This window comes from Mytilus californianus, unplaced genomic scaffold, assembly GCF_021869535.1.
Source record: "Mytilus californianus isolate M0D057914Y unplaced genomic scaffold, xbMytCali1.0.p SCAF_17, whole genome shotgun sequence".
NCBI classification, from domain to species: domain Eukaryota; kingdom Metazoa; phylum Mollusca; class Bivalvia; order Mytilida; family Mytilidae; genus Mytilus; species Mytilus californianus.
Genome location: NW_026262659.1, coordinates 8,153,345 through 8,178,314, shown reverse-complemented (window position 1 = coordinate 8,178,314; position 24,970 = coordinate 8,153,345). Strand labels below are relative to the sequence as shown.

Genomic DNA, 24,970 nt, shown 5'->3' with positions numbered 1-24,970 from the left:
AAAACATTACGCAGAAAACTGAAGACTGAGCAATACGAAACCCACCAAAAACAGGGGCGGATCTCAGGTGCTCGTGAATGGCTGGCAGATCCTGTCTTCCACATGTGGCATCCGTCGTGTTGCTTGTGACAATTACAAATTCGGTGATGAGTCTCATTCGGTGATGCTACAATCGAGGTTAAGAGAACAGGAACAGTTACGAACATATCCGTGGTTAAAAGTGCTATAATTGTATAGAATTAGCTTATAACAAAATATTGAACTTCAAAGTCAGCTCATTTCCACTTTATGACTATTGAACAGCGATATACTACTGTTGCCTTTATTCATTCATTGATCTTCAAAAGTGACAGTTCTCTAAGCTATATCTATCACTTGTTTAAATATGATGATGTTTATCTTACTGAACTATCGTCAAATCATGTTTTACATTTCACTTGTGTCAATATTCATCAAATATGTGTTTTAAAGACGGAACACGTTGGAGTGATTCATTCCTATCTTGTAATGTCTTGTGGTTGACTTCTTGATATCCTAATGTCTCAAATACTGTGTGACACAACTTATTTATTTCTATAACTTCATCAGGTTTTATAGTCTTTCTCCAGTTGCTTGCTATCATATTAGCATTTCCAGATTTTGTTAAAAATGCATTGCTGCCTCCGGACGAATGGCCTAAAAGATGACTTTGAATGAACATTTCTACTTTCTGTGAATAACTGAGGTTTGTGAAGTTAAATATTCTCTTAAAGACCGCCGTCGGGTTCTTTACAAGGGCTTCATATTTCAACAGGAAAATTGTATTTGGATATAAAGTTTTAAGTTTTGTAGTCGATTTTATATCTGATAATATATCATTACAAATTTCTGATGCCTTAGATTTGAAATCATTTACGCCTATTAACTTTGCCCTCATTAGAGAATTAAGTATACCTCTTGGGTCTCTGACTAAATGTATTATTTTTAGGTTCGGCAAAGTATTCAAAAGTAGTTCCGTAGTTTCCATTCGCAATCTAACTACTTTTAATATTTTGTTCTTCATCTGTTTACACACTTCTACTAGGTGTCCAATACAGGATGAAATGTTTGACCTTCGCTGACATTGATAATATTCCCGTGTCATACGAGAGTGATATTGCAAATTAGAACTTCTTAGATCACTTAAATTAATGTCAGATAATCTGCAATTAAACCAATTAGCTAGCATGTCTGCTTGCACTGCAGGTAGTTCCATAATTTTATCAAGTAATCTAAAATGAAATTATAAATGCACAAATATAACTAACAGAATCTACAAACACTAAGTAAATAACTAAAAAATAGTAAGCTGTAAAGGAAACTTGTAATGTGACACAATTCAAAAGAAAAAATACAGCAGCCTGATTTATGCTACAACAAAGAACGAAATACAAATAAAGCAGACAGCAACCAACGACAACCACTAGATTACAGGTTCCTTTTCATACACATTTCTATTGTATGTGTCTTGTTTTGTTTTACAATGGCTCTTAATGCTTCAGAGGAGATATTCTGAGTCTTATTGCATTTCAGTTATAGGTATGTAAATATACGGTAACCATCACGAATTTGTTGACCGATACTGTGTTTGTGTCTCAACTGACTAGAAACATGTTTTGCGGTCTTTAGATACCAGAATAGCCTTCGGATCTGTACATCTACCAGTAGTGTCCTATTCCCGATTGCGACATTTTTACTGAATGTTGGTTGACAAAGCAGGATACATTTACCCTGCCGACGCATCCGGTCTCGCTTCGTTTGGAGTTTCAACGATTCTCTAAATTTTGGTTTCTTTTGTTTTTTTCCTTGATTTGTATTTTATAATATTTGATAATCGGTAAACTGCTGTTGCCTCAAATCGAATCAGAAAAAGTACAAAAGCAAAATAAATATTTTCTAAATAATAAAATAAATTGAAATAAAAATGAAAAATAACTTTACGTCACAGTGACCTAAATACAAATAAATCGAAAATGACAGCATATACAAACTTCCTTCAGAAATAAAGAAAAGTATGTACATTACGTTCAGCTCCAAGTAGACCTAACTCGAGCTGCGCTATAAATGAATTTAGAGAAACTATCAGAATTTGCCCTTCAAAAGCGGATAAAGATAAAGGCATCCACTGTCGACGGTACTGCCTTGGGGAAACATATGGCGTGAATATACTTAATAAATAAGGTGTTAACTTTGTTCAATAAGACCAAAGGTGTAACCAGGCAAAAAAATGCAACATCATATTATAATTAGTGTATTCATTATTTTGTAATTTTAAATAAACGGTCAATGATTATGTTGTGGTTTTTTTTTATTTATGAAATAATTTTCAATCGTCGATCTATTATTATTTTTTAGAGATCGTTTTGTTAAATTTTAGTAGCTTTTACGTTCATTTCTCACTCTGTTTTGAAAAATTCTGTGTTTACCTTGTATCGTTCATTTTGTTTTCGATTTAAATTTTGTGTCTGTTGTAGTCAATTTGAATCATCAGCATTGTTTTAGTGAACGAACACAGCAATAACTGCAAAAATCTTAAACAATTAACAAATAATCTGATGAGTCCATCCCTTTCCCAACCACTTATACAGTGTGTTCTAATGTTGTGTTTTTAAACCACTGTCTCAGATTAGGATGATGATTGAGTGCTCATCAATTTGTTTAACTCTGTCATATTCTTTATATGACTGTCCTAATGCAAGAGATTGTAGTTCAGTGGTTTTCGTTGGTTGCTGTCTACTATTATTGTTTTTCGTTTATTGTGTAAGCTTAAATCAGACAGTTGATATTCTCGTTTTCAATTTTTTTTTATGACCTCAAAATACATTTTTCTCTGGTGAATAATTATTCCACTTGTCCTATTTTTATATTGCTTATTTTCTCACAATTCTATTCAACTTTTTTTTCTATCAATTAAATATTGATAAAATAGCACTTACCTTGAAGATCCATTTAAGAATGTAATTGCAGTATTTTCATAGGTATCAAATGATAGGAAATTGATTGGTTCAAATACATAAAAACTGTTTTCAGTGGTACTCAGTACATCTAGCGTCATGGTGGAACCTCCACGGAAATAACCGACAATTAGAACGAAATTGTCATGTGCTGCAGTGTCTGAAACTGATTTAAAGAAAACGAATGATAAAGAAGTATTGGATCACACTAAACTTTTTAATTCAGATACGCCACAATTACATAATTTTATGATATGTTATAACCGATGGCTAACGAGCTCTTGAATTTCTCGTGCACTGATCGGATCTGCCCTATATGTGAAGAAGACGATATTAGTGATGAACACCAGTATCTCCTCAAATGCATTTTTTACAACAGAAAGATAATAATACTTAAATAACAAATTCTCGACAAATTGTAATATTCTTAAGTTCGGGTAACTTACTAATCCATCTAAATAATCTGAGCTTAGAAATTTGTGTTAGTTATTAGAGTTATAAACGATGAAGTGGATTCTCCCTCCTCCCCATATGTTAAAGTCCTCCGTTTAATATACACTGCACATTTTTAACATGTAAACATTTTTATGTATCTTTTCATATCTATCGAAAGTATTGTTTGTTTCCTCAACATATGCACCTTTGTACTATTGTATAATATTAATGTTCTTCTGTATACCATTGTATCTACAATTCTACGACCAGGGTACTAACCCAGTGATTGTTAAACAAATGATACATGAGAGATTAAACGTTTTTTTTTTCTGTTAGAACATGGAATTATAAGATTAGAAATGGCTATTGTAAACTACTGAGTTCAATATTTGCAGCATTTCGAAAATATTTTGTATTCATAACAGTGAATATTCACAATCATTGGGTGACGTATTCTTTTTTATAGTTCAAAGGAAGACAATTTGAAAGGCTAAAGAGTTAGGTTTCCTATTACTAAAGCCATGTTATGTTGCGTCGCATCCTAACAATTCTGTTTTATGTAAATTTCATTCAATAAAGCTACCTTTTACTAAATGTCTCTTCTGATCTTGTTTAGAAAAGTCATGCCGAGTTTGTTCTGAAAAAAAAGATGTGCATATCTTGAATTTTCATGGAATATTCACGTAAATTTCACGTTTAATGCTGATTCACGTGGACAAAATTTGACTTTGTATGAAAATGTAAGAGCATCAAAAATGAATTAATTAGTCAGTTTAGGTTTAGGTGGAAACTTTTGTTTTATTTTAATTTGTATTCTCTCTTGTTCAAGAGTTGTTCTGAAAAGTCCCTTTCAATGTCGATATGTATTTATTTTATAAAAGAAATTTTCTATGCAATAAACCGTAAAAAGGTGATGACCGTATACGTTTAAAATGAAGTGTATATATGCAACTTAACTGAATAAAACACTTAAACACATCTAGAGGTTAATAGATATTGCAGGTGCTATATATCAGGTATTAAATCGTTTAATCGTTCAAGTCTGGAAAAGTTGTGATTCATTCAATATTGATACCAAAACTACCCAAATATTTCACTTATTGACAAAGATACAGCTATTCGTAGGAACTATTTTGTTTAAAATATGTACTACTTTCTTGTATGTTCTTTCCGACCGGGTCCGAATTAGTGGTTCTATACCTTTAGCTAGCTATAAAACCAGGTTTAATCCACCATTTTCTACATAAGAAAATGCCTGTACCAAGTCAGAAATATAACAGTTGTTATCCATTCGTTTGATGTGTTTGATGTGTTTGAGCTTTTAATTTTGCCATTTTCTTAGAGACTTTCCGTTTAGAATTTTCCTCGGAGTTCGGTATTTTTGTTATTTTACTTTTTGCGTTATGAATTATGACTGGCAAAAGTAGTTCTCATTATTATTATGTATTCGTACACGTAATATGAAATATGAAATATAAAATAACTATAACCTTTCACTGAATCTTCCTTTGTGTCTTTTCCAGAAAAGTTATGCAGGGTATGCTCTGTAAGAAACAAAATATATAAAACAAAATATGTTTTATAAATAAAATATTGTAAAAAAAAATGTGACAGAACCACATGTAGATTTATGCATCCATGCGTTGATGTACATTGTATGTGTAACAGAATTTGACAAATATCAACAAGCCTCCTCAATGAAGAGGCAGTTTAACGATCAGATAGACGGACATTTTTCAATAGACATCAAAGGAAGCAATGATCTATGATTTATTTTATGATTTCTTTGTTTCATGAGTTTGCAATCATGTTTTTTCAAGTCTACAAACTTTCAGTTCTAAGAATGTTTGAGGAAAAGTTATTGCTTTCTTTGAGATACATTTTGAAATACTATGACGTACTTACTGTTTCTTGTATTTAAAGAATCTGTGATTTCGCTAGGGGAGACAACTTTCTCCAATTTGTTGTCAATTTAAAAGGAGATAAATAAAATGGAGATGACTGACGATTAATCAAAACTTCAAGTATTGTTTTTAAGTAACCAACTTTTCTTTATTTTCATTAAACGACTTTTACCAAAAAATATTTTGTTAAAATTTAAATAGATGTAATATTGTTAATCTAGAACCATATATTTCTCAAAAAAAGTACAGTGATCAATACTATGTTTAATGTTTATTGTCTAGAATACGCTGTCTTTGAAATGTATCGTTAACATATTTAGTGATCAGTTTGTCTCGACTTCGACAAATGTCTCAGAATGTGTGGAATCTTATTTTACTAAGGCATCAAGCATTATATTTTAAAAGTTAGAATACCGGGATATTTTATATTGGGTATATATAAATGCCTTATGATCCTTGTGACTGGTTTTTGTACATTGTTCTTATCCTCATTTTCATTGTACAGCGACTGCTACAAAACTGATTCGTTTTTTTTTTTAATTTTTTTGTATGTGATTTTTTTCAGTAATTGTGTTTAACTTAACAATTGTAATTGGTATATTGGATCATTGTAAGGTATACATGTCCGTCAGAGAGGCTTCAGTAGATGGTGTATGACATGATTGTAAGGTGTTAAGCTTACATTGACCTAATTTTCTTGGTTCATTGGTAAACATTATTTTTTCGTTGTCATGTCCGTTTCTCAGATAGTATAAAAGGAGGTGCATTTATATTTGTTGAATGGAATGATTGCAAGGTGAAGATGTTTATCAAAATGGGTTCGTCTGACCTTGATTTTTTTAATATTTTATTGGTTATCGTGATAAGGACTGTTTCTTAGATACTATAAGCAAAAGGTCAAATATAATTTGCGAATGGAATGGTTTTACGGTGTACATGTCCGTCTGATAGGGTTATTTTAACATTAACCTCATTTTCATGGATCATTGATGAAGTTTAGTTTATGTGATGTTTGTAGTAAGACCTTGATTGAAGACTTTCAACATAAAATTCAGTCATAACAACAAGTAAAGCAGAAGAGGACATGGTAGTCTTTGCACTCCTGTTTTTCAACAGTATTCCTATTTTGGAATAAACTTGCATGCGGATATTTATATTATCTTTCTTCTGCTTATTGTATACACTCCAGTAATTTGTTATATAATCAAATTGTTTTAGACATAAAAAGCTCTTAAGTACCGTATTTTAATTCACCTTCTAACTTTTGATTTATTCTAGCGTCATTGATGAGTCTTATGTAGACTACGCGCGTCTGGTGTACAGTTTTAAGCCTGGCATCTATGATTATTTCATTGAAAACAAAATATGTAATGTCATCATAAATTCATCATAAATTCACGTTATCGTACAACATTGATTTAAAAATCAGATATTAAAAATCATTGTTTCCATGAGGTTAATATAACGTCACTTTAAAAAAGTTTTATGCATACAAAATTTATTTCTATAAAGATTCGAAAACAAAAGATATAATCAATAGAAACGTTCAACTTATTAGATATTTGTATAATCTACAATTCAACCTTTTAAGAATGTAATATCAAGAGCTTTTTTTAATGCCACAAATTGTTCAATGTATGATGATCACGATTGGTTTCCAGTTATCAATAATGTAAACATGTACGCTATAAAAATAAGAGCCAACATGATTTTCTTTAATAATACAGATAGCCTATAGGACTGCAAACGCTATCTTGTAAAAAATAAAACAGCAAATTTTATATACAACGTCTTGAGTAAGTCAATATAATTGAATTTGAGCTATATTCTTTCAATAACCTAATAAAACCAATATTCATGGAAGGATTTGAGATCGGGTAGTTCGAGAAAATAAATAACATTCTTAATAAGATTCAGATTAAATTTAGTAAATGACTTCTAGGTACACCTACTTCGATTATATACGGCGAACTCGGTCTTTTCCATTAAATATAGATACAAATGTTTAAAAGATTTAGAGTTAGATAAATTTAATTATAGGAAAAGATGATCAGATATGAAGTATCACAGACTTGATCTATACACCATGCCATTGTAGGGCCATTGAATCTAAATTGTTTGTCCAATGTTAGTAAACTTTGTTGAGCCAATGTTTTTATTGTACAAGAAGGGTTTCCTTTTTTACCTACGGCGTTCGCTGTGTGTAGATGTTGTTTTGAGAAGCTCACTGCAAACATGACATTGTAAAATCAATATCATAATACTTGAGACATCGTTATACTTAATGATGAAATGAATTATTAATATTATTGCAATGTACAAAATAAGTTGCCTGACAGCCTATATGAAATATTAAATAAAACATATAAAGTGTAAAACTTGTACAATTGTTTCCAAGCAAAAATCCTCCGTTTATTATTTCAGAAGGGGATGTTATGAATTTAATACGAATATTGTTAGGGACATGAGAGATGCAACTGAATAGAATAAGACGCTGTAATGTGATGAGCTTATGAGCGTTGGAGAAAAACAAAGCTAAAGAAATTATTTCAGTTTATTATGATATTTACCAAGAAGTGAATTTGAATTCTGGTGGATAGTTGTCTCATTGGCAATCATACCAAATTTCCTTATTTGTATAACCATATTTCGCATATATCGGACTCTGATCTTCAGAGATTTTCATAATACAATTGTTATAACTAATTAGAAACCAATTGTTCAGAGAACACTTGAAGGTCTTTCCACATCAATTTTTCTAAAATGTTATTAAGAAGCTACTTCCGGTTTACTCAAATTTTTTTTGGTGTCCAATCATAGGTTTCTTCATACTGATTCAATAAATATATGGTTTCTATATACTTTTAACTGGAACAAGGGAGATAATTGTCAACTTCCGGTTAAAAAAATATCTCCATTGGTCTCATATGATAGCTGTATTTACACTGATTCACAAAATATATGGTTAAGGTAGCAATAAACAGTTAGGAAAAAATTTTTAAATTTACTCTCATAAATTTTACCATCCCCTTTTTCTTGCTTTCTTGCAAATTAAGCTTACTGTTTTTGTCATATATGTGCATATGTATGTAATCAGTATCTTCCATAGATTTGATTTCTAGTAGTTAAAATGGTAGATATAATTTCTTTTTGGTGTATCCATGCCAACTATCTGCATTTATTTGCTATAAAATATTGCAAAAAAGGGGAAACAAATGTCACATATTTCCCAAAATTTAGCCAGAAGTAGAATTTCAATCCCTTGGAGTGATACCTTTTCTGAAACTGTTTATATATATCTATCAGGAAATCAAATAAAAATCATATGTCTTTCATCTCATTTGTTTGTAAAATTGCGCCAAAAACATCGTGTAGAAAAAAGTGTTGTAAACATTACATTAATTTCTAGACCTACGGCCGGTCTAGCTATGAAAATACGGACAGTCAAACAGAAAATAGCCAATAAAACATGGAAAAATACTCTTGATGTTCTTATAAACCACCTTTGAAGGCTAAATTAGTACTCAGCTGTCTAAAAATGAATTTTTATTGCACAATAACTTTCATATTTGAAAAATCCACAGGGGCCAAAATGAGAAACCAAACTCCTAACTGTGTATTGCTACCTTATGTATACATTTGCCTGTAAAAGGGAGAAAATTGGCTACTTCCGGTTATAGAATGTGACTTCCGGACTCAAATGATAGGTTTATCTATGCCTATTTAAAATATATATGGATTATAGGTAATTTTCCATGAAATAAGTGCAATAATGACTACTTTCGGTTCACTCAAGGTCACTTCCGGTTGACATTTTTTAAGGTCATATGTCACCTAACATTTTACAAAGACATTATGGCTTTATCAAGTACAAATCTAAAGTAATAATCTTAGAATAAAACATTCTTGGGGCAATAACTCCTATAAGATGTCATTGGATTGTTTCAGACCAAATGTATCATATCTTCATCTCAATAAAACAAACATTTTGCACTAGTTCTTTTATATATTATTTTAAAAGTATCGGAGAAAATGCAAATACAAGCAAAAGACAAAATTCAGAACATGACCTTGACCTTTGAACTTGACCTCATTTGTCATCAAGTTAGGACCCAAGGACCTCAAATAAAAAGACTATAGGTTTATACGGCTTACGGTTTATGAGTTACAAAAACATAACGACAAACTTATTTGATAAAGGTAGATAACTCCTATAAAATTCCACCGGATCGCTTCGATCCAAATCAGTTATAAATTTATAAGGATGTAACGAACAAATATTTTGTCGTTGTCTTTTTTGGTTCCGGAGGAGATACACTAACAAGAAAAAACAGTGTTTGGGGAGATAACTCTTACAAAAAGGGTTTGGCGGAATGAGAAAAAAAATAATAATCAGAACAAATTCAATAGGTCTTTCCACAGAAAAGTGAAAAGACCTAATTAAAGATACTTACGAATCTGTCTATATGTTTTGTTTCTATCCACCAGAACATCCATAAATATAATTATAACAATAGCAACACATGTCCACATGAATCGGGTTCTTCGTTTAATATACAAATAAATTCCTCTGATGTTTGCCATCTGTATTAAAACAGTATATATATTTCAATTAATTTTCCTTGTGATATTCACTATGACAAAACGTTTTTAAAAATCACAAAACTATGACTGAAAAAAAAGAACGATTTAGCAATCTAATTTTTCAATTGGTTTTTTCTTTTCAATGTTATCTGAATTAGATGAAATTTTGCGAAGACACATTTAAGATCAATATTCATTTTACTTAAACGGTAGATCAATTAACGTATATTTGTATGTATAAACATGGAAGCATTATATTGTCAATATAATACTTCCATGGTATAAACATGGGTAAAATTACTAATAATAACATTAAACTTTGATAATCAATGGCAATCGATCCGATCAAGATCCTTTGAGGGTTTGAGTTCAAAAATCATTATCCACATTACAATGATGAAATAAAATAGAATAGAATAGATATAGAATAGAACATTTTATTTTAAGTCGGGTTTAGATGAAACATTTCAAACATAAGCTCTGTAGAGCATTTTGTCGACATGTATAACCAATATGAGGACATATAAAACATATAAAACATACACATAAGACATACAAAGTAAGACAGCTATATTACATAAACAAAAATGTACATATATAAAAGCATAGCAACAACAAACAAAGCCCTTAACTAGAGTATAAGCACATGCAAAGCAGACGAAATAAATAAAGCAAAACTAGTTCATCAAGCTGCATGGAAAACTCAACAGAAAAATCAAAACATTAAAATCTGCAGGAGCCACATCTGCATGAGTTGGCATTCCAGTTGTTGGTCAATCATACTTGTAAACTGGTTCAGGTTCAACTGTACATAGATCGCGTCAACAAGCTAATTCCAGAGTGTCGCTCCAGCATATCTTAATGAATGAAGACCAAATTATGTTGTTCTCACCCGTGGTACTTCAACAGTTTGTTTCTTTCTAAAAGGGTAAGGTACATTTTTAAAATTTATAATATCATGGAGATACTCTGGTGACTCTTTCTTTGTGTAATATTTCAAAAGTTTCTATGGCCATCATTCGTATACGTCTTATTTTTAAAGAAGGTAAACCAAATTTAACAAAAAAAATGTCATAGTCACTACAAACATCTGCATAGATGGACCTCGAGGCACACTCTTGTACTTTTTTCCATTTCCCCTTTTTTTATATAGATACATTAGATATGACATTAAAGAATAATAAATAGACAGCGTAAAATATTCTATGATCGTTCAGCAGTTGATTGTGATTAATAAGTGAGTGAAAAGTATAACAAAAATACAGAAATCCAACGTAAATTCAAAAACTTTAAGTCCATAAAAACTGACAAAATCGAACGTTATCAATTAACGGAACGAGTGAAAAACAGCTGTCATATTCTTGACTTTCTACAGGCTTTATCCGAGGAAAAGGTGGTTGAAACCTGGTTGTATAGCTACAGCTCAATCTCCCATTTGTATGACAGTTGTATATAGTTCCGTTATATTGACAAAATTCGGTGAGCAACCCATTGGGATCCAGCAGCCAAAACTGTGTTAACATACATCACAACTAATTAAAAGATTCAAACAAACATATTTGATACCGAACCAACTATTTGAATATAGTACGAGGGAGGTACGTCATGGAGACAGCAACTGAACGAACAATAGAAGATTGTCATCAACCACTGAGTGGAAACAAACCGAACATCCTGTGTGGTCTAAGATAGACTTCGCCAAAAAGGAGCTGTTACCTTAACTTTGTTATTCAAATTTATGAACTGGAAATGTTCAGTGCAATCATGACTTTTTAAGATCACTGCTATGCGGGATTAATCATTAGACTGACAGTCTATAAAATGCTCTGTCGCCCCAGATTTAGTACATAAACGCACGTTTTCTTTTTCAAAACTACCATCATGTGACAAATCTGATAATGAGTTGATTTTTATAGGGGAGAGAGAGGCGAAAGATACAAAAATAATTTTCAAACTCAGAAGTCAAAACAAACGGGCAATGCCATGGCAGGAAAAGACAACCGATCAAAAACAAATAGATAACGGCATACAAAACACAACTTATAAAACGAAAGACTGAGCCATACGAGAATCCCACCACAAACCGAGGGTGAACTCAGGTGCTCGGGAAGGGTAAGCAGATCCGGTTCCACATGTGGCACCCTTCGTATTGCTCATGTTAGTACGAACCCGGTGATAAGTCTGATTCGGTAGGACACATTTGAGGAAAAGAGGACGGAATATAGTAACAACAATTGGAGAAGATCTGTCGTCATCAGAGAAACAGATATTCCAACTAATGATGGAGTCCGTAAGATTTTCAAAGGGATGATTTCAACTTATCCCCTTTGAACTCTTGGTTTAATAGCTTCCCTGTAAGCATCATTACAATCACGTTAAGAAATTCGAGCTCTTGGATATCATATCAACTCGGATATATAGAATCCATATGCAGGCGCTGCTAGAATGATGCTACATTGAAATGGAACGTTCACAACTGGGAAGCTGAAATCATCTCTTTTGTCGTAAACTTTTGGTATCTGCCGACTCTCATTGTCAATTTTTAGATGTAAGTCAAGATATAAGACAGACTTGGCTGTTTAAAGATTATCCTTATTTCAAGTTTGATGGAATAACATTAACGGTACCAATGTTACTGCATCAGATGCACATTTCAACCAAAAAAATCTCTTCTGATCACGGCCAATATATTTGAAAATCCAAACCTTAATGTCCTTAATATAACAATGAATAGCTGATAACCCAAGAATGACAAAAAGTAAATCTTTGCCTGATGGAGATATATTTAAAATTTTGAAACAGCAAATGTTAGTAACAAAATATCATTTTTACCCTTCCGGAGCACCTAAGATCTCCCCCGGTTTTTGGTGGGGTTCGTGTTGCTCATTCTTTGGTTTTCTATGTTGTGCTTTGTGTACTGTTGTTTATCTGCTTGTCTGTTTTTCTTTTTTAGCCATGGCGTTTATTTTCGACTTATGAGTTTGAATGTCCCTCGGCGACTAACAGTCCACCAGCAAAGGTATCGATCCAGTGGTAGAAATAAAATTAATGGTACCAATTTTACTGCACCAGTTATGTATTTCGATAATAAATGTCTCTTCTGCGATGCGCATGGCCAAAATATTTAAAACACAAATCCAAACTTAAAAATACAAAAGTGAAGAGTTGATAAACCAAAAAAGGACAAAAAATATAAACAAATCCAAGCAAGAAATTGCAGCTGTGCACGTGGGAGATATATTCCCTTATTTAAATAATTTTTGGATGAGAGAGATATGTTCCCTAATTTAAATAATTTTAATATTTTTTTCCTTTATTCATATGTGGTTGACTCCATACAATTAAGCAATTGAAATTTTGTAACAGCAAATCTTATTAACACATCATCCGTATTTTCATGCCAATACCAAGGTACTGGCTACTGGGGGTGGTGATACATTGGGGGACTAACAGTCCAGCAGCAGATGTATCGACACAGTGGTATAAAAGAGGGACGAAAGATACAAGAGGGACAGTCAAACTCACAGATCGAAAACAAACTGACAACGCCATGGCCAAAAATAAAAAGACAAAAAGACAAATAATAGTACAGATGACACAACATAGAAAACTTAAGACTAAGCAACACGAACCCCACCAAAACTGGGAGTGATCTCAGGTGCTCCGGCAGGGTAAGCAGATCCTGCTCCACATGTGGCACCTGTCGTGTTGCTTATGTTATTACAAATCCGGTAAATAGTCTAATTCGGTAGTTCACATTCGTGAAAAGGGAAGGGTATTGTAGTTACGACATAAGGATCACATCCGATATCATCTGTGAAACGGTTATTCCATAACGGACAACCAACTCGTGATGGCGTCCGTAAAATTTACGAAGGGATGATTTCAACTTCACCATTTGGAACTCTTGGTATAACATTAACGGTACCAATACGGTCAACATAGTCACCAATTTTGAATTATTTGGTGATAGGACATCATCTATATAACGGGAAGTTAAAGGTTATTGCTAGCTTCTTTTCATTCTTCCTCGGATGCCCTTGTATGGAGTCAGCCTCATATGAATAAAAGAACAAGCCGACAAGAAAAGTAGCACAGGTGGTTTACATTGGAATGCCAATAGTTTGTTAAAAAAGCACGTCCTCCAAATGTAAAAAATAGGTTCTCGATCAAGAAATAAAGCACCTTGATAATGTTGGTTTCAGAGCTTTTTTTTTGAGTCAGACTGTTGATTTTGTAGAAATATCTACTGTTCAATTTTGATCAACTGGCGAGGTAACAATCAAACAATGATTGAAGGCTGTCGTTTTTGCGTAATAATATCAATGTCGGAACCAATCACTCAAATTTGGATATGAATTTTCGGAATGGTGTGAAATTCAATCTTTTTTTCTTTTTTAGCCATGGCGTTGTCAGTTAATTTTCGACTTAAGAGTTTAAATATTCCTTTGGTATCTTTCACCTCTCTTTTATGCAAATAAAAAAAAAGTCTTTTTGCAAACAAAAACAAATTGCTACAGGCTTTGACTCCTGAAACAATAGTATATTCGTGGTGAAAAGGGAATAAAGCATGAAGAAGATTAGGCTTCACGAAAGGGATGGACACCAGTGTGCAACGTAGTTTTCTGGTGCTCCCCTGAAAACCGTTAGTTGAACGGCATCTTTGTTTTCTTTTTCTTTTTTTTATCAAAATACCACCACGTTTCATCATATTTTGGATTTTGACCCCGCGAGTTACACAAATTAGGGGATTACCCTTTTAGGGAGATTTCTCTTTCTTACCAAAATTATCTAAATAGCAAAGGATCAATTATCCTTTATGCTAGTAGTTAATTTCGATCAGAATATGAAGAAAGGAAGTTAATTTAACGAGGATTGAACTATATGCCCTTTATGCTAAACTGTGTGCTCTTAAATTAAACTATGTAATCTTTAAGTTAAACTGCGCTCCCTTTATTTAAACTACATGTATGTGGCCTTTGTGTTAAACTGTGTGTCCTTAAGTTAAACTGTGCTCCCTTTTTGTATTACTATGTGACTTTTAAGTTTAACTGTGTGCCCTTTAGATTAAACTGTGTAAGTTACGTGTACTTACCATTATGTTGGGCAATAAACAGCGATAATCTAAACTTTGAAAATCCCTGTCAAACAAAAGATTAATATTTAAATTGTACAAATATTATACTCAGGAAGTCACAAACCATGTATGAGTAACCATAGGTTTCAATTATTGAACAGTCTGCAAAATGTTATAAACATAACTGCATTTTAAGCAATAAAGTCCAAATTTATTTTGTTTGATTTAAAAAGAATTGTGTCTACATTTTCACATAAATAAACGTTTAGATATGCAAAAACATATATTCAATCTTTCGGAACATTTGCTTACAATAAATTAAAAAAAAACACCCAAAAAATCCTCGGTTGGACGATTAAATAAGTATAACAAAACCTTTCTTTTGACTAGTACTAAACCAATCAATAATTAATTAGCATTGTTAACCTATTTCATACCCGTCTGTAATTAAATATTTACATTGTGTAAAATATTAATGAAGTACTTCATTGTATTATGGGTATAAACACCTGTAACGATTCATTAATGTGAAGGCCTACGTTTAATAATAGTGGCTAGCAACTATCGGTTATTAGAATAATTTTTTGCCGTATTAAATTTAGATAAAAAAAACTCATTAAAGACACGAACACATTATTCCTCACAGAAGCGCGTTTTGTCCACACAAGACTCAACAGCGACGCTCCAATCAAAAGAGCTCAAAGGTCAAATAAAAAAACGCCGGAGAGATTGAGGTCTCAGGTGCTCGACGTTTCCCTTTGTATTATGTAAAAAATGATATATCAATTGTTTCAGTATATTTTTTGTTTTGATGTATCACAAAATTTCGTAATACACATAAAAATGTCATAAACCTTAATTAAGGTAAAATAAAGGATCTTCTACAAGTTAACAATCGTTTTAATTTCATTCCTAAATTGCGATCTATTAACGAAAATAAATGTCTTTTTTATTCAAATGTAATCTTTAGACAGTATTTTCGTTGTTTGAACAATAGAATAGAAGCACAATTAAATTGCGATCTATTAACGAAAATAAATGTCTTTTTTAGTCAAATGTAATCTTTAGACAGTATTTTCGTTGTTTGAACAATAGAATAGAAGCACAAATGGCTATTATGTGCTTGTCCTAAGTCAGGGGTCTGTAGTTCAGTGGTTGTCGTATGTTCACGACTGTCATATTTGTTTCTCATAAATTGTTTTGTTATAAAAAAATGTTTAACAGAAATACCGAACTTCAAGGTAAATTCAAAAAGAGAAGTCCATAAACACTGGAAAATCAAACTCTTTTTGTTCAGTGTACGTTCACTGGTGTTAATATGTCTTTTGATTGAGTTTAGCCATTTCAATTGATATTTTATAGTGTGTCTTTCTATGTTGTGATGTTACACTATTGTTTCAGATAAGGGTGAAGGCTTGGTATCATTAAAACGTTTAAACCCGCTGCAATTGTTTGAACTTGTCCTAAGACAGGCATCTGATGTTCAGAAGTTGTCGTTTGTTGATGTGTTTCATAAGTGTTTCTCGTTTCTCGTTTTTTATATAGATTAGACCGTTGGTTTTCCCGTTTGAATGGTTTTACACTAGTAATTTTTGGGGCACTTTATAGCTTGCTGTTCGGTGTGAGCCAAGGCTCCGTGTTGAAGACCGTACTTTGACCTATAATGCTTTACTTTTATAAATTTTGACTTGGATGGAGAGTTGTCTCATTGACACTCATATAACATCTTCTCATATCTATTTATCAACCATCGGAACAAGAAGAAAACAACTGTCATATTCCGGTCTTGTTACGTGTATTTTCCGAAGAAAATGGTGGGTTTAATCTGGTTTTTGTAGCTAGCTAAACCTCCCACTTGTGATCACTTGTACAATTCCGTTATAACTGCAAAATTGGGTTAGTAACCCAAATAGAAATAATAAGTTAACTTGACAATAATTGGGACTCAACAGCCAAATCTGTGTACACAACCGACTAAAAAAATCAAACAAATATGCAAACAAAAAAGTAATTATAGTTGATAGTACATACCGTATATAGTAAATACTTTCTCAATAAAGTACAAATTAAGTTGAATATAATAACAAGGGTAAACAAAATGGAAACAACACTCTTGCGTCCAAAGCGAACTTCAGGACCCACTTCACCATGAACGACCAAAGACAAAAATCCGATAGCGGAATGCATAAATACCGAGTCACGTCCAAATTATACGACAAAAGAAACAACACAACAGCACAAAGAAAAATAAAGGGAAAACTGTAAAGTAAACAAAGATACATAACTTCAACACTTAGAATCTATAATTTAAAACCATCTTGTACTATATGTGAAGTAGACACTGAATATTTATCTATTAGGTCTTGGTACTTTCCGATGAAGTTTTTGAGAAAAAGGACGAGACGTTCTTTGACAAAACCCTGGTTCAGTAATTTTTTTTTTTGCTCGGACACCAATGACTTTTGACAAAGTCTATGTAGTAGCTGCATGCTCTTGAATATCGTAGGTGTGGAGACATCTATAATCCATACGGGGAAAAGAAAATATATTGCTACTAAGGTGAGGAAAATTTATACTTTCATAATTTAAATTGTCTTGTTTGTCATATATCCTGATACTGAGATGACCGCTGTTGACAAATTCGAGGTAAATGTCATGAAATGAAGCGATGGATGATGTATCTGTGGTTTGTTTAATTTCTAGTTCTGAAGGATATCTTAATGGAATCCAATCAGAAAAGTTTGGATTGTAAATAGAAAGACCTTGTCAATTAACCTGTATGTGAAATTAAATTATCTAGCTTCTTTGGTCTTCCTGTTTTTACAAGTGTTTGAAGATCGAACTCCGACTCATATAGTTCGGCCAGGTAACCATTTGCAATCTGTAATGTGTTTATGGTCAAAGTGACCATATACAATCATTGATCTGTTCAAACTTCCCCACTTTTATCATTCCCCATTGAACCATATATCATGCATCAATACTTTGAAGAATATACGATATTGGTCCAATCAAAGTAACCTATAAAGCATTTTATGGACTGATGCATGGTTCTATTGGGAATGTCACTTAGTATTTACACCTGCGTTATGTCTACGCCTTTAAATAATGAAACATGTGGTAGCAGGCTTTTTTTATTTATTAAGAATTGCATGATCAGTTACTTTGATTGGACCTGTATCGTATATATTTCAATGGGAACATTGGAATAGTAAATTATGTAGAGTGTATGCTCCAAGGAGCACCTGATTTCATCCGGACTTGATTTGGTTCGCGTTACTCAATTTTAGGTTTTCTGTGAAGTACAAATATAATGATATGTGGTAAGATAACCAAGAGACAACTGTCCACCAGTGTTCAAATGAGTGGATTTAAGCAACTAATCCAACAATCACCAAAAACACATACCAATATACATGTAGCGTTAAAAACATTCTCGAAATGACAAAATTGGAATTGACTCAAACGGAAAACCTACAGTCTGATTTATGACAATCCAATCAATAATCGAAACAAATTATGACTGTCAACAACCAAAGCAACCACTGTATTACAGACATCTGATTTGCGATTTGAGGAAGTTTATTGGTCTTTCTATACTTTTTCTTTACATGGCGTTGTCTGTTTTTATTCGACTTATACTTATGTACTGTTCTCTCACTTTTTCAATGTAAATTATATTCGTTATCTCATCATATTCTTGTTTCAAATTTATAAAAAATTTGAAATCGGTGAATCAAACCTTTGAGATGTATGTGTAGCAATTATTTCAATTGTGATGTCAACAACTTACGATGCTGTCTGGTTTGTTTTCGACCTATGGTTTCGTTTTGCACCTTGGTATCATCTCGCTCTTTTAGAGAAAATTCTGTTCATAATTGAAACATCGTATGAAACACAGAAGTTCTGACAGTACTTTTAATAATGGTTGACTCAAATCAATAAACAATAATGCCATAACAACGAAACGTAATAGTCAAGATTTGCGAATGTGTATAAGGCAAGTTCCCGGGGAAACCCTGGATATTACATTCCTCTTTAATTTATAAAAAAAATAGAAGCTTGAATTTAAATATATAAAAGTATTACACTATGTGTTTATTGTTTGTGATTAACAGTCTCTTGTGTTTTTCTTATGGAATTTTCACATTATCATTATCACATTACATAGTCATTGAAATGTTTCGGTACCCTATGTTCTCGTTGGTGTCTCTCATTTGATAATTGTCTATACTCACACGGATTTAAATTTTGTCCATTGTTAATCTTGTTCTTGTATTCTGTTTTGTGAGTAGTTCCTCTCTCCATCTGCCCCCTCCCGCGCCTGTCTTGCGGGGGAGCCATATTCTTCATCCTCTGCCCCCTCCCGCGCCTGTCTTGCGGGGGGGGGGGGGGCATATTCATCTTCTTTTAAAAGTGTGTTGGCTATTTTAAACTTGCTAGCATCTATACGAATCTCCCTTCCATCTGTCACCCTTCTATCACCTACGGTTGAGCCGTTTACTACAAATACTATGTAGAATGCTGATTTATATGCTGTTGACCATTTGTCTCTTTTGTTTTGCTCCAATAAGACGTAGTCGCCAATCTTGAAATTGTGTTCCCTTGTATTTCTATTCTCAGCTTGATGTTTGATTTTATCTTTGTAACATTTGTCTCTTTCGTTCATCTTCTTGTTATCAGTTATTTCTTCATCATCGTTCGTTCACGGAATATATCCTATATATATCACTCGTCTTTTCATGAGTGCTTCGTACGGTGATACACCTGTAGCTGGATGAGGTGTGGAGTGATATCCTACAAGCATTTCCTGCACAGCTATTGCACTATCCTTGTTTTGTAATTTTGTAATTGTTCTGTCTTATTCAATACTTTCATGAAGGCTTAAGCTATTCCATTCGCTCCCGGTTGTAAGTGTGTAATTTTATGATGTTCGAATCCTTGTTCCGTGGCAAAGTTGTCAAACTCCACAGCATTGAAAGGTGGTCCATTGTCACTCTCTAGTCTTCTTGGTATTCCATATGTTGCGAAGATCCTCATTAGTTTGTTCTTTGTTTGTTTGCAAGCAGTTGTTGTCTAGCTTTTCCACTTCAAGATACCTTGTTCTTTTGTCAATTACTACCAGATTGTAGTGTCCATCTGGATATGGTCCTCTTAAATCTACTTGAAACAACTTCCCATGGATTCTCTTGTATATCTGTCATCTTCAGTGGTTCCTGTCCGTGTTGTTTTGTCGTTATATCAGGACTATTATTGTCTCGTAAGTGTTCTAGACAACCTGTAACTTTGCCGTAGTTTGGCTTTGGGTGGGACTGTCTTGGCTGTGAATAATAGAAACGAAGTTTCTAATATATTTTAATATGCCGCAACACCGAAGTCATATAATACAATTAACAATACATAATGATATATACAAACATAGCAAATATAGATAAAGAATAATTGAAGAAGTTTTCATAATATGTGAATATTTAAAACAGTTTTTAATTGTTTCCTTAACCATAGAGTTCATTGTTGGAAACCAATATTTCTTTCTCAATATTTGCTTTGTTTTTGTCATTCCAAAGTGTCCCATGTTGTGTGCGGCATTTATTACTTTTTCTTGCAATGTCTTTGGAATTATTATTTGATTCAGTCTGAATACTAGTCCTTCTGCTACGTATAATTAATTTCTAATATGGTAATAAGGTATAATGTCTATGTCTTTCTTATTTCTTTCCCAGTTAGTTTTCAATATACAGTCCTTTAATTTGAGTGATTGTTCATCCTTGTTTGTTTCTTCTTGTAATCGTTCTAGTATTACAGCATGTTCATTGTGAATGATTGCTTTAATCATCCTCTCAGTTTCATCATTTTCCTTTTCAGGCAAAGGATGTCTTGATAAAAAGTCTAGCTGATCAGCTTCATCTTTTCCTGGCTCATACATTATATCTAAGTCTACATCCTGCATATCCATAACCCACTTTTCTATACGTGGCGGTAACTTTATCGTAGTCTTATTGAACATTGGTATCAACGGTTTATGTGCTGTGATTATCTTGAATTTTGGTGCTCCCAAAAGATATATACTGAATCAATTCTTTTCCCATCGGATAGATAATAAAATTGAGAATGGAAATGGGGAATGTATCAAAAGAGACAACAACCCGACCATAGAGCAGACAACAGCCGAAGGCCACCAATTGGTCTTCAATGCAGCCGGAGGCGTCCTTCAGCTGGCCCCTAAACAAATATGTATACTAGTTCAGTGATAATGGACGTCATACTAAACTCCAAATTATACACAAGAAACTAAAATTAAAAATGATACAAGACTAACAAAGGCCAGAGGCTCCTGACTTGGGACAGGCGCAAAAATGCGGCGGGGTTAAACATGTTTTTTGAGATCTCAACCCTCCCCCTATACCTCTAGCCAATGTAGAAAAAACAAACGTACAACAGTACGCACAGTAAAACTCAGTTTAAGAGAAGTCCGAGTCCGATGTCAGAATAGGAAACAAAAGAAAATAAACAAAATGACAATAATACATAAATAACAACAGACTACTAGCAGTAACTGACATGCCAGCTCCAGACCTCAATTAAACTGATTGAAAGATTATGTCTTCATCATATGAATATCAGGCACAACCCCTCCTGTTAGGGGTTTAGTATTATACCATCATAAAATATATGAGAAGAACATAACCCGTGTCATGCCAACAACTGGTTTTAGAATAAATATGTTTAATTCCGATGCAAAGACCCTATAAGTGAATCAATATCAAAGCCAAAATATGCAATCTTTAATGACCTAATGCATCTTTCTCGGTCTGGCTATACCTCTTTTCTGTATCTGACATAGAGCGACTAATGAAATGTACTGGTTGTAATCCTTTATTTGTCTGATGGAATAATCCTGCTGACAGTCACTCATTAAACTTGCTTCACAACGTAGCATTATTGGACTCATCGGGTTGAAAAATGCCATTGTACTCTCATTTGTAATGCTATACTTAAGCTTCTCAAATGCCGAATTCTCTTTGTGTCCCCATCTGAACTGTGTGTCTTTATGTGTTAGTTTTCTAAGTGGGGCTGTTAGTAGTGTGTATCTCGGTATAAACTTTGATAAATAGCCGATCATTCCCAAAAAACACCTAACTGCTTCTTTTGACTCAGGTGATTTTGCTTCTTTCACAGCTCTTACTTTCTCGTGTGTTGGCTTTGATCAATCATTAGTAAATTTGTATCCATAGAATTCTAGTTCATTAACTCCAAATTCACATTTTTCTCTATTTAGTGTTATTCCAAAGTCTTTTGCCATTTTTAACACTTTCCTTAATGCCTTGTTGTGTTCCTCTGTATTGACTGACACCACCGATTAGTATATCATCTCTTTGATTCAAGCAATTTGGTATGTCTCCCACTATTCTGTACATTTGTTCATCAAATAAATCATGTGAAAACTTTGCTCCAAATATTAGTCGTTTTGGTCTCATGTTGCCCCAAGGCGTCCTGAAAGTTGCAACTTCTCTGGATTCTGGATCTAACATTAGCTGATGATAACCTTGTCTTAGGTCCATTTTTGAAAATACTTTGCATCTATGGAATTTGTATATAAAATCTTCTACAAATTGACTCTGGATTATCCTGTTCCTTTCCATGAATTTGTTTGGTATCCTCAAGTCGACACATGCTCTTATCATATTCGGTTCTAATTTTTCCTGATCTACTTTACTGAACTTGGGTTTTGGTACAACAACTAACGGAGAACACCACTGTACAGGTGTTCCTGATGGTACTTCTTCGAATATATCCGATCCCCCCCTCTTCTAACCATTGTTTCAGTGGTTTTTGCGAGTAATATGGAACTTGTCTCGGTTTCTGAGCAATTGGTGCTACTCCTGGTTTCATATTGAACTTTACATATAATTCACTGTCATTTCTATTTTCTCTTATTTTACCAATGCCTTCAAAATTACTATCAAATTCATTCAATATTTGTGTCATTTCTGTTTTCCCATTTTCAGTTAAAAACATCACATCAACATCTACTTCATCTTTCTCATTTGTTACTTTAAGATCATTCTGTTCTGCAAATGACCCATCTGGTATTATTTCCAGCATCCCTAATTCCTTAAGCGTCGCCCTACTAAGCAGCAGTGGTGAACTTATTCTTCCTTGAATAACGATGAACTTCGTCTCCATTCCACATGTTGCATTTCTTACTATAATTTTTAATTCTACTTTTACGGGAAGTGAATTCTGAAGAGTATTGAGTACTTTTTACTTTTCTCCAATTTGAGTTTATTTCTAGATAACTTTCTTAGATTTGAAAAATGATGTTCATCCATAACATTTACATCTGCACCGCTATCTGGTTCTACTTTTATCTCTACATCTCATAAGAGAATCTTCACGATATTTCTCATCGTCATTTTTTCTGCAAACTGACTTCACTTTTCCTATCTTTGCAACATATTTTACAGATTCATCAAAATATTCATCTTCATCATACTGATCAGAATCCTCACTGAAATTGTTTTCAACAGTTTTTCTCACATTTTTTTCTGTCTCTATTCTGCATCCGTCCACCTCTACTTTGTTGATATTTACTATCCTGTTTTGTTCCGTGATCTACACATTGATTCAAAATGGTTCTTTTTTCCACACGATCTACAATCTTTTCAATACGCTGGACATCTTCTGCTTTCATGACGAAATCCACAATAGTTGCATAAATATTGTGAATGTTGATTATTTGTTTCCGTTGTCTGTCTTTGCCTATTATTGTCTTGTCTCCTATCGAATCTCCTTTCAAAAGTGTTCTGTATTTTGTATACAACTTCTTCTTTTCTCATTTCTTTCATCTGAAGATTTGTGTCTTCTACTTGCTCCCCTTCCTCAATGAATCTATATAGGTCCCAACCTTTACTGATAGCCTTTCTAATCAATTATTTGTTTTCAATACTTTGTATACAGTGTTCAAGTATTCTTTCTTCTGTTGTGTTCCCAAATTCACAATCATGTGCTTTTTCTCAGAGTATAGATACATAACAACATATCGTTTCTTCTCTCTCTGGCTTAATTTTTGAGAATATATATCTTGAATGATGTTTATTCTTCTTTGGCCAAAAATGTTTATTTAGTTTAATTTTTCAATACATCATACTCATCTGTTTCAGCTATTAATTCATTCTTCAAACTTTTTTCCAATCTCACTAACTCCTTTCCTCCATATATCAAAAGTGCATCCTTTTTATCCTCTGGCTGTGTAATTCTGAAGTATCTGAATTCTCTTTCAATTCCTTCTAACCAATCTTCCTATTATTTTCCTGTTGATAATGGGTCATCACTTTAAATAAATGGAATTGTTCTTAAATTTCTCGTATCCGTTACAACTGTGATCCTTTGCTGTTCTCCGCGGTCCATTTACGTCTTTTGGTATTTCGGTAAATTCGGTCCTGATTCGATTTCTGCTTTTAACGTCTTCTTCTTTATTTCCTATCTCCAAAGTCGTCTGTTTTTATTCGTGTCGCCAATGAAACATCGTATGAAACTCAACAGTTCTGACAGTACTTTTAATAATGGTTGACTCAAATCAATAAACAATAATGCCATAACAACGAAACGTAATAGTCAAGAGTTGCGAATGTGTATAAGGTGAGTTCCCGGGAAACCCCTGAATATTACAATAATATCATCCAATATTGGTTATGAATTCATAAAGTACTATAGACATTTTGTAAATGATGAAACAGACCTTTTTTGAGTTGTATGCCGTGTTAATTTTCGTAAAAGGAATAGCAAGCTAATGGTCATTATTTATTTCAAATTCTCTTGTTTGCACAGAAAGGTTACGTCGTATGATAAACTGCTAGTTAACTTTTTGCTAACAAAACAAACACTTTTCAGTATCATGATTTATTCAATAACAATATGACAGTTAAAGCAGTAAAGTGAAGAAAATATCCTTACCTCTAAAAAATTAATCGAATCCAAAGACTTTTTACAAGACA

General features: G+C 33.0%; 1 protein-coding gene across 3 annotated transcripts; it reads right to left on the bottom strand.

Moving 5' to 3' along the window:
• Nucleotides 1-278: 278 nt before the first annotated feature.
• LOC127726344 (carbohydrate sulfotransferase 5-like) lies at nt 279-15,219 on the bottom strand. Of its 3 annotated transcripts, none has more exons than XM_052233705.1 (7): nt 14,991-15,219; nt 10,679-10,815; nt 9,766-9,895; nt 4,898-4,951; nt 3,991-4,044; nt 2,955-3,138; nt 279-1,250 (listed from the first exon to the last, which is right to left on the bottom strand). In XM_052233705.1, the coding sequence occupies exons 3-7, from the start codon at nt 9,893-9,895 to the stop codon at nt 443-445; spliced, it is 1,230 nt and encodes a 409-aa protein (XP_052089665.1). In that variant the 5' UTR covers nt 10,679-10,815; nt 14,991-15,219; the 3' UTR covers nt 279-442. The 3 variants fall into 3 exon arrangements, with proteins under 3 accessions (XP_052089665.1, XP_052089664.1, XP_052089666.1); XM_052233704.1 differs by having other exon boundaries at nt 10,788-10,815; XM_052233706.1 differs by having other exon boundaries at nt 2,955-3,132; nt 10,788-10,815.
• Between the last annotated feature and the right edge of the window lie 9,751 nt (nt 15,220-24,970).